The sequence below is a fragment of the Dama dama genome, chromosome 2 (assembly GCF_033118175.1).
Source record: "Dama dama isolate Ldn47 chromosome 2, ASM3311817v1, whole genome shotgun sequence".
NCBI lineage: Eukaryota > Metazoa > Chordata > Mammalia > Artiodactyla > Cervidae > Dama > Dama dama.
In genome coordinates this window covers 12,102,170-12,113,852 of record NC_083682.1, presented here as the reverse complement: position 1 = coordinate 12,113,852, position 11,683 = coordinate 12,102,170, and the positions used below count along the sequence as shown (strand labels likewise).

At 46.0% G+C, this 11,683-nt stretch overlaps 1 protein-coding gene across 1 annotated transcript; it reads right to left on the bottom strand.

The window, feature by feature from the left end:
* Positions 1–1,950: 1,950 nt before the first annotated feature.
* LOC133072798 (pregnancy-associated glycoprotein 1-like) lies at positions 1,951–10,713 on the bottom strand. The gene is made up of 9 exons (XM_061166341.1): positions 10,613–10,713; positions 9,382–9,532; positions 8,289–8,406; positions 8,071–8,189; positions 6,676–6,869; positions 5,660–5,776; positions 3,974–4,115; positions 3,788–3,886; positions 1,951–2,100 (listed from the first exon to the last, which is right to left on the bottom strand). Exons 1-9 carry the CDS (start codon positions 10,711–10,713, stop codon positions 1,951–1,953), a joined length of 1,191 nt encoding a protein of 396 aa, XP_061022324.1.
* Between the last annotated feature and the right edge of the window lie 970 nt (positions 10,714–11,683).

The following is an 11,683-nucleotide window of genomic DNA, read 5'->3' as shown; positions in this document are numbered from 1 at the left end:
TGTAGGTCAAAAAGTGGCAGTTAGTATCAGACATGGAGCAACTGAAAGATTTAAGATCTGGAAAGGAGCATGAAATGGTATACATTGTCACTCTGGTTATTGAACTTATATGTAGGATACATCATTCAATATGCTGAACTGGATGAATCCCAAGCTGGAATCAAGATTGCTGGGAGAATTATTCAACAGCCACAGATTTGAAGATGACACCTCCCTAATGGCATAAAGCAAAGAAAAGCTAAAGAGCCTCTTGATGAGGAGAGGAGATGCAAAATGTGGATTAAAACTGAACAGTCAAAAAAATATTCACAAAATAATACTCAACATTCATAGCATCCAGTCCCACAATTCATGGCATATAGATGAGAGAAAAGTGGAAACAGTGGCAGATTTTATTTTCTTGGGCTCCAAAATCACTATGGACCTTTACTGCAGCCACAAAATTAAAAGACATTTGCTCCTGGAAGGAAGCACGGCTATGAAAAACCTGAACAGTGTAATAAAACCAGAGACTCACTTTGCTACAGAAGTCTGTAGTGTCAAAGATAAGATTTTTTCCAGTAATCATGTACAGATGTACAATCTGGACCAAAAAAGGGAGAATGCCAAAAAATTAAGCTTTTCAACTGTGGTGCTTGAGAAGATTCTTGAGAGTCCCTTATACAACAAGGAGATCAAGACAATCAATCTGAAAGGAAATCAACCTCTGACCCCTCCTGTCTCAGCTGAGGCATCTACTGAGGGCCTCCAGGTGGAAAGAACGGATGCTTCCACTGCAAAAGTGCCTAACCTTGGCAGCTCCAAGCAATGAGCTTGTAGTCGCACCTCTGGAGGAAGCTCAGAAAGGCTGAAGGCTCTGTGTACCCTGGGTCCCCCGATACATAAGTTGCATTCTCCCCAGCAGCATTGGAGTCCAAGGAAGGAGCATTCTGGGCCCTGAAGGAGGGGGATGGCTCAGGGATCCACTGGGGCCATCACTTACCAAGTAGGACTGGAAAGGACAGAGCAGGCATATGTGGCAGAGAGCTGGTGATTGGGGTGTGGGAACAAGAGAGCACCAGCTCTGCATGAACTACCTCACCCAAACTCCCCTGGAGGAGAAGCCCAGTGATAAGATAATCTGAGATGGGATGAAAAGAGTCTATTTCATTACCCCTTAGAATTCCTCTGAATGAGGAGTTGGTGGAGTTGGTGGGTCATCACAAGCTCTTCCATGGCCTAGATCATCCCCCAGTCGCTATCCTTCAGGCTGCCTCTCCCCAGCTTCAGTCATGTAGCTCTGGAGGAAACTGAGAATCATGTGTGCTGCTGGGTCAGGGCCAATGACCATGTAATGCCAATCATAGGACCCCATGACCCTGCCAGGATGGCTGATCTGGGGCTCTACAGGTGATCGGAGGTGGGTCATTCAGAGAATACCATTGAACTCTGATAGCTCCGAGCTTCTTTCCTTACTAGGTGATGCCTTGAGTATATAAAACCCTAGGTCAGGTAGCTTGGACTCCCACACTAGGTGTAGAAGCCTTAAGGAAGAAAGTTGTCAGGCTAAGACCCCCAAAGAAGAGGGAAGGGAAAGACCAAGGATGAGAAAGAGAGAACTGATGACTTCTAATTTCTTGTGTCCAGTCACTGAGATCTTTGTATTTGCTCTGATTCTTGTGTCCTGGATTCCCAGAATCATTTCAATGAGTCCCCCTTTTCCTTGAAGCCAATTGGAGTTGGGCTCCTCTCAATTTTGATTCAGACTAGGTTCTAGATCCTTCACTCCCAGACACAAACAGAGGCACGCATTTGTTTCAGCACCATTACAAGTGAAACCCTTTATTCTTTACTGAGAACAGGGTGTGCAGACCACCAAATACAGTTCATCAGCATCCTGGGCAGGAGTGCCCTAAGTGTGAGTGAGTGTGTTAGGAGTGGCCTTACTGATTCCTGAATCACTCCCAGCATTTACACTGCCTGTGCCAGGCCAATCCTGTCATTTCCTCGATCAAAGACCGAGAAATACAGTCTCAGGAAGACGTCACCCAGGACCCAGGTCTCTCTAGGTGTAGTCACTGGGATCGGTTTAAAGGTGATATAGCAGTTGCCGTCAGAACCCTGGGGAGAGTCAGAGACACACACCAGTCAGGCTGAGCCCTTATCAGCGACTCATCCCAATATCCAAACCGAGCACCATTCTTGATTTAATTTCCCCTCTTTCGATAAAAATCAAGTGGTTTTATGAGCAGCAAGGGATGTGAGAGTTCATCCAAAACCAAAAGAGGCCCATACATGCAGCTGCCATGAGTAAGGGTGTGGTGAGTGGAGGACTGGGAGTTCAGGAAACAGTGGAATGATAAACAACAAAGTCCTACTGTAGAGAGTAAGGAACTATATTCAATATCCAGTGATAAACTGGAAGAAAAAGAATGTATATTTCTATGTGTATAACTGAGTCACATTGCTGTGCAGCAGAACTTAAGGCGACACTGAAGATTAGGCACACTTCAATACAATTTTGAGAAAAGAACAAGAGTGTCCCTTGGTTCTCCTCACTCCCTGTTTCTTTTCTCCTGACTCCTGCTCATTGTTTTCTCTACAGAGAATGCAGGTCCTCTTCTGGCATCCCCACAATCCAAACTGTATTAAAAAACTTTATTTTATATTGAAGTATAGTTGATTAACAATATTCTGAGTTTCAGGTGGACAGTAAATGGACTCAATTGTATGTGTCTATGTATCCTGGTCCCAAAGATACCTCTCCTACCCAGGCTGTCATATAGCTGAGCAGATTTGCCTGTGCTACACAGTAACTCGTTGTTGGTTATCCAACTTAAATATAGCAGTGCCCACAACACGTTCTTGAAGACTTAACTCAGGAACTCTGGGAAGCCTCCTTCGGCCCACACTCACCCTTTTTGGCCACTCCAGGCTTGGTTGGGTAATGTACTCTGGTTCCCGATTCCCACTGGTCAGTCCGTAGCCCTCATCACCCCTAGTAAGTCCCCAGTGCCCCAATGCAGAGCACCTTGGGGTGCCATTTGCATGGAATCCAGTGTAGTGTTGCCTAGACCCAAGCAACCCTCCACATGGCTCCGTGAGTTTGTGGTTTTAGAATTCCTGAAATTCCCTCCCTTTCTCAAAGACTTCCTTCAGCCCATCAGCCTGCTATGTACTCCCACAGGGAGCTGACATGAAGTCTCCACCCTGTGCCGGGGTGAGCAGTCACTGTGCACCCTTTATTCACCTTAGTATCCAACATCCCCACAGAGGGGTCGGGTACCCCAATTCACAAAGGGGGACCTGGCCAGAGCAAGGGGAAGAAGCAGCCGAGATCTAGGGTGACCATGTAATTTATCATCCAAAGAAGGAAAACTTTGAGAAGGGAAGGGAGACTGTTAATTTATGATGGGACAGCACACTGGGATTGTCCCCAGCCATTCACCTTGTAACATGGCCTATTTCAGGAACTGCTAAGTGCTGACTTTCGTGTTCATGCACCTAAGAGTTCAGATTGAACTGAAGCTCTCTGAGGACTGAGGGCCTCAGTGTTCCCCTCGCCTTGTGACTCCCACCATGCCAGCATGGTGTGGTGTCTCCACATTTATTTCAGGATGATCAGTGTCCCAGACGGCCCTTTACTCTCAAGTAATTGGTTCTGTGGGAGGCACTGGCCCAGCCACAAGGCTCAGAAGCATCTGCAATGGTGTGACATGGCCTGCAGAGGGCGCCCTCCCCCCAGCAGCAGCCCAGGGGATCCTGCAAGCTCCAGTTTGAGAACCAACCCTCAGTATTGTCCCCTCACCTTGATGGTGTAGGCTTGAGCTGGCACTGGGTAGTTGATGCCATTGATGGTGAAGTCAATAGAGGGCAGGGTGTTGACCGCAGAACATGAAACGTAGTGCTGTTAGAGAGAGAGGGAGAGAGGTTGGCCCTGGAGATCCTTGTTGTGTGTGGAGACTGGGAGTGACCCTGGGGCATGACCTTTCACCTCGGAACCCCGTGGCTTGGCACCGAGGAACCTCAGGATGTTATCGACCAGTCTTCTTGGGCCAGTGATCAGTGATGTCCCAGTGTCCAGAATGGCCTCACAGCTGCCATTACAAGCAACAATGTGTCTGTTCATGGAGATGCTGAGAGGCAGTGGAACAAAGCGGTCATTGAGGTCACTCTGAGTCTCCCCAGAGCTTCCCTGTTCCCGACTGTCTCCTAAAGAGCCCTTTGTCTCTTGCCCTGACTCTCTTTATCTGCTCTCGACACGGCACCTCCCTTGACATCCTTGAATGCAGTACTTGAATACACCAGGATCTTTTGTACCTTAACACAAGCTGGTCTTCCTTCCTAGAAGACTCCACTCCCCTTTGACTAGCAAATTTCTACTCATCTTCCAGATTCCAGCTTAATTGTACTGTTTTCAAGGAAGACTTTCCCCTGGTGTTTATCAGTCTCCTGTCCTGGTCAGTCTCTGTAGACCCTTCCCCACAACTAGCATGTACCAAAGTCACAATTCACTAAGTGTGTGTGTCATTTCTGTGCATCTGCTTTCTTAGATGTGAGGGCGAGTTTTATTCTCCTTGCCTCCCTAAAGTGCCTGGCACACAGTGGATGCCCAACATTTGTCTGTTCAATGAGTGAATGAAGACTATGAAAATAATGAGAAACATCCAAAGAGCTGTATCTCGTGGGGAACATATAATGGTCGAACACAGAGTGAAGATGGAGATTCACAAGGCAGTAGATTCTCATAGTGGTGGGAGAGAGGGGCTCCTCTGTGAGAGGGTGTCTCCCATCAGTGCTCCTACAACCGACTCAGACCCTGAGACGCTGGCCAGGAAATACATGACTAGCCCATGGAAACTCCAAAGGACAGGTCAGTGTTTGTCTGAGGGTATCACACAGAATACTATCAGTTATTGCCTCTTGTTCTCAGGTCACTCCTGGATCCCACCTTCATGATTTTCTGTTATAGTCCCTGCCCTACTGTATGCCCAGTGATGTGGAGTGTCTTTTTTATTTGTTGCTTTAATGTCTTAAGACTGCAGCCAACCTCTCTCCACTGCTGGGTAACTTCTCCATAAGGAGACCAGTTTTCCCCATTTTCTGAAGATTTTCCCTGTTTTTAAACTGACATTTATTCTGTACTGAGAACTTGCTTGGTCCCAGGTAGCCCTGGACAGTTGGTCATCTTATAATGCTGTCCAGGCTGGTGAAATCCTCCCTGATCCTTTTCACCACACTGTAGAGTCCTCTGACTGTGCTCCCCACCTCACAGGGCAGTGGGTGCAGTGCTCTCCCAGCTGCACAGACCTCTCTGGACCCTGTGAGGACCTTGGGCAGAGCCCTGGTCAGGAGGCCTGGGGATTATGAACCCATGGGCTGTTGGTGTAGCTATGTGCTTGTGTGTTTGTTTGTATGTGTGTTTGTATGTATCTCTGTGTGTACTTCTGTGTCTCTGACTAGCTATGCAAGTTTTGCATGTTTATATGTGTATCTGTGTATGTTTATATGTGTCTGCTTGTGTGTTTCCATGTGTCTGTGATTCTGTCTGTGTCATTGTGGGTGGTATATATGTCTCTGTGGCTATTTGTCTGAGAATCCATTTGTGTATGTCTGCCTGTGTCCATGTACAGTAGTGGGAGCATTTTTTTTGGGCTGACCCTCAGAGGGAGAGGCTTACCGGTTCATGCGGACACACCATCTGCCTGCTTTGATCAATGGTACCCAGTTGAGTGTTCCCCGGTAGTAGGATGTATCCACCCCACCAAACATCACCACACTGCCTTCTGGATTGCCTCTGTAGAGAGAAGACAGTGGGGGGATGCTTGGAAGTTGGTAACAACAGCGCTGTCTGAGAGCTTTGCTTCTCCAACCATCAAGGCTCTAATAAGGTACTTATCTACAGATGCAGAAATCGAGGCTAGGAGCAAACAGACTGAGGTTGGTTACTGGGTAATGAGTGGCACAGAGGAGGGTAGAAGCTGAGTCACCTGGCTGGGCTCCACCCACAATATCTTCTGAAGATGTCCTGGACCTCCTTTGACCTGAGTGCTCAGACACCCTCAGAGGACAGAGTGCTGAAGAATTTTTTGCTTTCCCCTTGTCCGCTTTGTCATTTTGCAGGAAAATCAAGACCTGGGAGTGCTAAGTGTGTGGGATCAGGTCACTTAGAGTTGGCTCCAAAGGCCTGTGACCTCCACTGTCCAAAATGCCCCACACTCAGAAGTGATCCCACCTCTGCTCTCCCTGTCTTGAAATACGTAATATTTCTTGAACAGGGGTCCCACACTTTTGTTTTCACTGGCTCTTGAAAATTGGGTAGCTGGTCCTGGGTTACCAGTAAAATTCTAATGAGGAAGGAAAGCTACCCACCATCTTTCTTGTTCCTTATCAAATTAATTAGCTAATCCTAATGCCTTTTCCTTCAACTTCTTTCTTATTGCCTTCCATTAGTCTTCATTCTCACTCATCCCCCTAGATCAAGTTACTGATCTTGAGGCCAGGAGCAGGGTTGTGTTGCAATAAAACATTATTTATAAAAGCCAGTGGTGAAGCCAGGTAGGGGCCTGGGGCCATAGTTATCTTGGATTAGATTATCTCTCAGAATACTTCTTTCTCACCTGTTCCATAATTTTCATGCAACTGAAAGCAAATTACAGCTAATTTAGAGAAATGGATTGTCCATCTCAGACTTACTTGCTCAAGTAGAAGGCAAAGACGGGCTCAGAAATGGCACCTTGATTCTTCAGGTTGTCAAAGATGGGGATAACTCCACTGAAAGAAAATTTGGGGTAGCCCAAGCCCAAGACACCATCAAAAGGTACTTTCTGATTCCTGGAAATCTCCATGCTTAGACCAAATTGCTGGTTAGTACTTACAAGGTCCCCAATCTGTGGAAGAGAAGAGTGATCCCACTTACAGATACATGAATTGGGGATAGGACTGGGATGGAGTGCATTGCCATTAGATCCTCAGAGAAGAATTGAGGCTGGGCTGTGTCTTTGGTGGACCTCAGGCGGTTAGACCAAGCTGAGAGGGGAATTTGGGTTCCATTTGAGAAAGGCTGTGAATTTTAAAACATCTGGCCCTCTGAAAAACACCACCTGAGTGAGTCAAATTGGCATCGTGGCTTCTGTACATGTGGGGCAACCAAGAGTCAGGCCAGGACCCATCGGTGCCCCCTTGTGGACAAAATGAGCCGAGAGCAAGGTAGCCTTCTCTTTGGCATCACTGTGACCTACCGGCAGGAATGGACTGCATTCTCTGTAAGGTACTGTGGATTCTGCATCTGTCCAGGAAGACAGAAGCCGAAAACACATTCTTGCTTGCAGGGATCTATGAAATTACTGCCTGGGGAATTCAACTTTGGGGGTATGTGTGTCTTTGTGTGAGTGTGTATGACAGAGAAAGAGAGAGAGGGAAACTACTCAAGTACTTTGGGGGAAGCAAGCCATAAGTTATGTTGGACTCTCAAAGGCCCCCTAGTGTGAGAACACATTTATCAGCCCCCTAACTTCTCAGGACTTCAGTTTCCCAGTCTGGGTACCTGAAGCCCTTGAATGCCCCGAGGGTCTCCAGATCAGTTTTATCCTGTCCCCAAACACCCCACAGCAACTTCAGTCCTGAAAAGCCAGCTGAGCTCCACTGTTTGCCACATGTGTGTCCTCAGCAAGGCCCTTGCAGTCTGCACCTCAGTTTCCTCATATGTCTCATGAGCTAATCAGAGTAACTGCTGTGTGGCATTGTTGCAGGACTAAACCACTTATCACCTGAAAGTGGCTAGAACAGTGTATCAGAATATAAATTGGGTGCTTTTTCCCCCTCTTCTCCCTCCCAGCAAAATGAACCTTGAACTGCTCATGGGCAGAGAAGCTTCAAGTCCCCATCTCAAGCCACTCTCTGGGTTAGCTAATCTGTGTGCTCATCTGTCACCACGGGCACTGCCTCCCCAAGGACAGGACCCTATGGGTATGTTGGCCAATATCTATGGGAGTTAGACTAGGAAGGGTCCTGCCAGATCATCCTGCTACTGTTTTGCAAGCAGTGGTCACTCCATAGCCAGTCCTGACTTAGCATTTGTTACACAATTACCCGAACGGTGTCACGAGCAACAATTCCCTTCATCCTTCCAGAAACGTAATTGATGCTGAAGGTCTTATTGGTAGCCTGGTAGGTGGAAGACTCACCATGTCTGAACAAAACGTGTGAAGCTGCAGACACAAGAGATAAGTGTCACCAGGTGCCAAGGGTGCAAAACAGGGTGGCAGGGCAAGGGAAAGATGGTCCGGGTACAGGTTGTCTGTACTCACAACAGAATCGGCTGGTGCAAAACATAGAGGGCACCCACAAGTTAGATGAGCCTGTATCAAAGAGAACCTGGAATTTCTGAGGGGGTGTTCCAATGGTGATGTTACCCACGTAGATCATCTACAGGGAAAAGGAGGGATTAGGTTAGTGCAGAGCTGGCTACCCTCTATTCCCACACTCATGCCTACCTCTGGATGTCACATATCTCTTGAGATCACATTCTAACCACCGTGCAGTTCACTGACTTTGGTCACAGAGGTGCCTGCATTTGATATATCTTTCCTGTGCTACATGGTATGCAGGATACTGACTCTATGACCAGGTGTTAAAGTGGTACATCCTGCATTGGAAGCACAGAGGCATAACCACTGGACCTCCAGGACCAAGAGACACCCAGGGAAGTACTGGTGCCTTCATTTGAGAAACCCTGTAGTGTCTTCAAACCCAGCCTTAGCACCCCCTTCTCCAGGAGGTCCTTCTTGATCAACCTCAGCCACTCCCTCTAAAGTCAGACCACATCCAATCAACACCACACAGGTGACCCTTTCATTTGAAATGTATTTACTAATATGCCTATCTCTCAGACCAGCATGAGCATTCTTGAAGACAAAATAAGCCCTTTCTCTAATCTAAAAACAGTAACCAGTGTTAGATACTTATGGCTTTACACGGAATACGGGTTCATTGACTTTTTATGGTTGTGATTCTTGCTTCTGTGGAAATTGATTTCCTCTGCCTGGGGATTCACAATTGTTTGTCGTTGGTTCTACCATTTGCTCAGTGACGCTTCACTCTTCATCTGTAACTGACTGACTCACTTATTTCTGAAGGAACAATCTCCCTCAAACTAATGACACATCTTGGACACAGAAATGGATATTTATCTGCCACCTGCTAATTGCCGGGCCCAGTCACAAAGACCAACAGTTGAGGATGAGTGTGTGTTCTCCTCTGCCTGGGATCCCTGTTTTCCAGTGTTTCTGCCTCCTGCAGGATCCTCAACCCCACATCCCACCTGGCACCTCCAGATGACCCCCGGTGCTAGGCTAGAGCACCACAGGGCGCTGTGGAGCATCATCCTCCCAAAATACTCACATTCTTGATGTTTCTCAGGGGGTGAATAGTTATATTTGAGCCAGGAGAAGAAGTCTGGTACAGTCTGTAATCATGTTCCTCCAGGAAACTGTTCAGCATATTTTTTTCACTGCGGGTTTTTCTCATGATCTGTACTCTCGTTAGAGGTATTCTTTACCGAGAATTTGACCAACAAAACAAAGAAGAAGCTCTGATTAGCTGTCAGTGTTAAGGTAAAACCATCATTGTAATGGCCCTGTGTATTTTCTAATCATTTTTATGAGGCACATTATTATCAGAATTTTATGCATATACCATGGCAAAGACATAGGTTTGATTACAGGTTCTGTTCTGCAATCTGGGACAAGCCATATGATCATGTGGTGTCTCAGTCTCCCCCTCGGTAAAATGATGGAATGTAACAATACAAACCCTCCAAATCGAATATTTTTGGGGGCTAAGTGAAGTGATGGATATAAGGTACCTGATAAATAGGAAGTCTCACCAATGACAGCCATTTGCATTGCTGTTGCAATCTCACTGTATTCTTTTCATAGAACCTCGAGGAAGGAGGTAGAAGGGGGACTCTTATGCTCTTTTACAAGGGAGCAATTTTCAGTGCAAGAGGTTACTGAGTTGGCTGTGGTCACACTGCTCGTCAGATATAAATCTTTATATCAAAGAGTATATGTTTCTCCAAGGTGAAAGAGTAGAGGGAGTTGAAAGAAGAATCCAGGAGTTAGGGAACAAGTAAGGATAATTCAGAGGCTCTAGAATGAAGGATGAGTTGAATGAAAAATTAAAAGAAAACAGCACAGAGAGAAATACACTCACAGAGACCTCCAAAGAGATGGAGAGGTAAGTGATAGTAATACAGAGAATCAGACATAGACATATACACACTTAAGTAGACAGAGAACAAAGAGGACTTGTTGAATAAAATGTAGAAAAGTGCTATTCCACAGGACCACACCTATATCTGCAAAGACTATGCACTGAACAGTTGTAAGGAGTTGCATTTTCAATAGGTCATGACTGGACTCCAAGAGTTGTGCAACAATGCAAATCTACACCAAGACCCTTGGGATCCACAGTTCCTAAAGTAAGGTACTTATCAATAAGTAAGGGTTGAACTTGAAGACTGTCAGGGAAATATTCCATTCCCATCTAAACCTGATGGGTGGAAGAATAATCAGATGAAATAAAAAATCCAAGAAAGGAAGACGATACAGCTTACAGTCCCCATACTTACTTGACTATGCACTCTGAGAAGGCCACCAGCCCGAGGAGCACAAGCCACTTCATGCTTCTTTCCTGGCTCCAAATACTCAGGGAAGTTCGGGTTATTAGCATGTAGTGGTGACCAGGAGCCCTAGTTATATATGCTCTGACCTACCCTCGTTTTCCCCTTTATGCCACTAATAGATCTGATAAAAACACACAGCTTTTGATAAAATCTTTACTTTCATCAGTGTCCTTGGCAAGTGGACTTTGAAGCTTCTCAGAATACAGACAATTGAACTGTAAACTCTCCCTTGAAGCTTGGCTGGAAAATCTAACTGATCTTCATGGACATCTAAGGAGATGAAGAACTTTGCCTACTTGAAGAAAAATCTGCTAAGAACATCATGAAAATGGTAACTAGGGGCCATGGTGTACATTCATGATTTCATGTCATCTTCCTAGCCACTTCATGAGATATGCATTGCTGTCTTCGTTGGAGAAGAGATTGCTAGGAGGATAAGTTGTCAAATGGCAAAATGAAGAGTTCAGGGACACCGCAGGGACATACAACTGGCCTGAGGTAGTGGGTCTAATGGCAGAGATCAGGGGCACCTGTGATGCCAGTCTGCATCAAAGATTTAGGGCAGAGCAGTACTTCAGTTGCATGGTTTTCAGTATTGGAAGAAATCTCATATGCATCCACAGGATATTTTATATCATCCAGCAAACATACAAAGAAGGACTGTGCTGGATTCTGGGTTAAAGGCTTCAAAGTCAAAGTGGATCAAGACAAAAGTACTCTTTATCTTAAGAGAGCTAGCAGTCTAGTCCTCACAATCTCATGGCCCCAGGAGGCAAGAGAAATGATAGTAGGACTAGGTGGCCATGCTGGACCATGACCCCTGGCAGCAGACTTTCCTCCACTTCACCCAAGCTTGAAAGCAGGCCAGTTAGCCATGTTTTCAAGAGAATCAGAAGGTTGAATATGTATGTACAATCTACTGGTTTTAATGTTAGCATCTAATTTTGTTTTCTCAAGAAAACAGTGGGAATGAAATCTGCACAATGAAGTGCTGGAATCAGCCTTCAGTCTCTGCAG